Source organism: Helianthus annuus, chromosome 12 (assembly GCF_002127325.2).
Source record: "Helianthus annuus cultivar XRQ/B chromosome 12, HanXRQr2.0-SUNRISE, whole genome shotgun sequence".
In the NCBI taxonomy this organism is placed as follows: Eukaryota; Viridiplantae; Streptophyta; class Magnoliopsida; order Asterales; family Asteraceae; genus Helianthus; species Helianthus annuus.
The window spans coordinates 51,078,020-51,082,057 of record NC_035444.2 but is presented as its reverse complement, the minus strand read 5'-3'; the positions used below and the strand labels follow the sequence as shown (position 1 = coordinate 51,082,057).

Here is a 4,038-nt window from a genome sequence, read left to right as displayed (position 1 = left end):
TTTTTTTTTTTTTTTTCATCCTTGAATGGCAATGAAAGAGCAATTTCGATTTAGTGGCGGAATTTACGAACCACTGAAATTACACTCTTATTTTTAAATTTAAATGCTTCTTATTGCATTTCTTATCCAATTATAGATCAACCTACTTCATTATGCTTAAACTTTATTTTCTCCCTTGCATTGAATTTGATTTAGTTTTCCATAAATCTATAACTTTGTTTACTTTTTAATTTTGTTATTGTTTTTATTGTTTATTTTTTAAATTTTAGCCATCAATGTCCACACAATGGATATGAAGTGCAAGAATGTCGGACTCGATCTGCCACAATGTGGTGGCTTTCATTATCATCCAAAAGTTTATAAACACTAAACCTATATAAACCCACCCTTTGTCTTTAGGTAGCTCGATTGATTAGTTCAATAGCATCTCTTTATTCCATCCTTATTATTTTTAATAATTCAAATGAATCGGTTTTGCATACATATAGTCAGATGTTACATTGTATGTTACGCAAAAACGTATATAAGTTTGAAACCTTTTTTATCTTGCCTTTTTCAGCATCCCACCGTTGCGGGATAGCGTCAACTCGTTTAAGACAATCCTTAACAAAAAAGTTGAAATGAAATTTCAAGTTCACAAAACCAGTTCAACACTAATATAAGTTCATTTCATTACAAGATGAAGGTTTACATGGATTTTACATATGAATTCTGAGGTCGGTGGTGTGTTCTAGTTTGGGAAAATCCCTTTAGGAATGATGATATCTCCAATGTTGTTGTGCCATGGGTCAGCCAAGTGAGTTGCCAAGTTCTCCAAGGGTCCAGTACCAGGGTAAGCCGATTGTTGCACACAGAATCCCACGAATGCCAACAACGCTAGACGTCCTATGTTTCATAAAACAAATACACAAACTAAATCATACACAGAAAATGTGTTAATCTAAGTTAAAAGAGTATATAAAATTGTTATGTATTAAACCGTTTTTGATTTCTTTAACTTTGTACTCTGCGAACGCCTTCGGGTCTTTTGAGTAGCCCAATGGGTCGAAAGCGCCGCCTGGGTACTTCTTCTTTTCTGGGTCTTTTTCCATGCTCCTTTGGTGCTCTACAAAAGCAATGGAGATGAACTCTATGGCCAAAATTGTGGGTAGTGTACCCCAAGGAACAGGGTTTCCTAGGTATGTAGCTTGTCCTCCTGGGACAGCAGCCCATTCTTGTGCTTTTACCCAGTTGCCCAATCCTAAGGCTTCTGGTAACAAAATCCCTGGCTGCAGAGTTTGTAACCATTAGTCATCAAATCTTGTAACAACACATAAAATTACATATTCTAAGAAATATCAGACACAGTTAATATATCTGTACTTTTTGGTTGATTGTAATGTTTTTTAGTTCATTAATTATGCCAATTTTGTTCTTTTATGTTTATTGTCTAGAAATGATTTCGGTGAAAACGTCCATAGGGTTGTCAATTTCCAGCACGATACGATAATAATCATGTTTCGTACGATAGTATTTAACCCATGTAATTAATCAGGTCGTGTCGGGTTGACTTTTTTAATTAAACTGGCCGTGTTAAGTTTGACCTATTAACTTGTTTAATTAAACAGCTCGACCAACTAATCCGTCTATGGCAAGTTTAACCATTTTTTACAACCCGATCATCAAGTTTATAAATTGATTATTGCCAATCAACTAGTTTGACACATTTAGATAAATGGGTTAAAATGGGTATGGTTCAGGTTAAACAATTCAACCCACCAATCCACAGCCTACATCAACCATACGTTATTGACATCCCTAAAAAGACTTACCACTGCAAGCATAGCCCATCTGCAGTGAATAAGCTCAGACTCTTTGAACCTCTCGAGGTTCTCCGGAACTTCACCAAGACGAAGTGGGTCGAACCCAAAATCCCTGAAACACACAAAACATAAAACTTCTGTTTGAATCCCACTTACTCATATATACAAACAAAGGTACTAGAGTTTTAATCTTTAATATTACAACATACCCGGGTGCAGACCCGTCTAGATACGGTGGCCGTGGTTGACCAGGCATCCAATCAGCGGTCATGGAAATCCTAGAAGCATTGGTGGCAACACCTGAAAGAGGCACAGCAGTTGCAAATCTTGACTTAGATGAAGACAGGACCGCGGGGCGGCACACGCCGGGGATGCCGGAGCTCATTAACGAATTAGAAGCCATTCCCAGAAGAATTGTGGATCTTGAACAGGAGGTTTTGTTAGTTGTGGTGAATGAATAATGGTGGTGATGAGTTTGGTACAAGTATTATGGAGGAGTTTTTTTGGGTGATAAAATGCAATATCCAAATGCTGATTGTTACTAGGCCACGTGGAAGGTTCATCCATTCAATATGCTTATGTGGCAGGTGAGGGGTAGTTTTGTAATTTGAGTTGTTTGATTTTTTGGGTTCATTGGGTGGCTGTGGTTTTTTTTGTTAGAATGAGGAAATCAAAGGTTGTGGTCATGAACTGATCTGGGTTTAAACTATCAGGACATTGGATATAAACTCTTATCCATTATAAATATAATCGATTTTTATCAAGATATTAGATATAAACTCTTATCCGTTATGAATATTATCGAGTTTTATCAAGATATTTTTGGCAATTACAAAATCAAATTCACATGTGATTGTTCTCCCTAGATACTCTGAAATTTCTAACCAAATCGAAAGGGGGCTCATCTTTGAACTCATAGTATGATCATCCAGCAAAACAAACTCGGAAAATAGAGACTTGTTAATGATTTAGAGTCGAATTACAAGACTCGAGCATGTTTGGCATGCACCTTTCCTTTACTTTCTTGATGTAATAACTAATAAGTTCCATTAAAATCAAAATTAATTAGATAAAACTGAGTAACAAAATTTATGTTTATTTTTTCTTTGGGTATAATTCGTGGTTAAAGTTGCACATAAAAATACTCTAGGACCAAATAGTTCATGGATGCTTGTGGTTAAGTATAAGGGGGGAAGTGAAATTAATGGTGTGGTAGTGAAAACATTGTATTTGTGCCAGTAGTGGAAACCATGCACCCAGTAATCGAGATCAGTGGAAACTAATGTGGTATTAACGTAGTAGTATCCGATGGGCGGTGAAAACCACACCCCATAGTCATACAAGGTAGAAAGAAGTCGAAAGTTTGCAACCGTAGGATCCTGATAATCACCCAACGAATTTGTTTGAACACAGATCAACGTGCAAAATCTGTGTGACTAGGCGATTTCCTAAAAACTGACATCCAGCTGTTGTGGATTTGCTGTCGATTTTGCATCCGCCATGATCAGAATCACTGAATGCGACTAAGTCAAAGTTATTATCCCTAGGGTACCATAGACCGGTGTCAGGGTACGCCATCAAATAACGAAAAATCCTTTTTACAGCTGCAAGATGTGAGGCCTTCGGGTTGACTTGATATCTGGCAAGCAGACACGTTGGGTACATTATGTCTGGTCTTGATGCTGTGAGGTACATAAGAGATCCGATCATTGCGCGATAGTATGAGGGGCTAACAGCTTCACCCTTCAAGTCTGGTGTAATTCCGTGATTTTGTGGCAGTGGGGTACCAATGGGCGTTGCATCGGACATCTGAAACCTGCTCAAGATGTCACCAACATATTTAGTCTGATGGATGAATATCCCAGACTCAGTTTGTTGCACTTGTAGGCCCAAGAAGAAAGTCATCTCCCCCATAGCATTCATCTCGAATTTATCCTGCATAATGCGCTCGAAATTCCTACACAAGACATCATTAGTAGAACCAAAAATAATATCATCAACATATACCTGTACCAGAAGAAGATCTCCATCTTGTTCTTTGATGAAGAGAGTACAATCGATAAGACCTCTTCGAAAACCGTTCTCCAGCAGATAGGTAGATAAGGTTGCATACCAAGCTCGTGGCGCTTGATGAAGACCATAGAGAGCTTTGTTGAGCAACCAAACCCGATCGGGATGGACAGGATCTTCAAAACCTGGAGGCTGTTCGACATATACCTCTTCTTCAACCACACCA

At 38.1% G+C, this 4,038-nt stretch overlaps 1 protein-coding gene across 1 annotated transcript; it reads right to left on the bottom strand.

Annotated features, from left to right (window-relative positions):
* Positions 1–603: 603 nt before the first annotated feature.
* LOC110894991 (chlorophyll a-b binding protein 6A, chloroplastic) lies at positions 604–2,290 on the bottom strand. The gene is made up of 4 exons (XM_022142251.2): positions 2,012–2,290; positions 1,812–1,914; positions 980–1,268; positions 604–885 (listed from the first exon to the last, which is right to left on the bottom strand). The coding sequence occupies exons 1-4, from the start codon at positions 2,203–2,205 to the stop codon at positions 731–733; spliced, it is 741 nt and encodes a 246-aa protein (XP_021997943.1). The 5' UTR covers positions 2,206–2,290; the 3' UTR covers positions 604–730.
* Between the last annotated feature and the right edge of the window lie 1,748 nt (positions 2,291–4,038).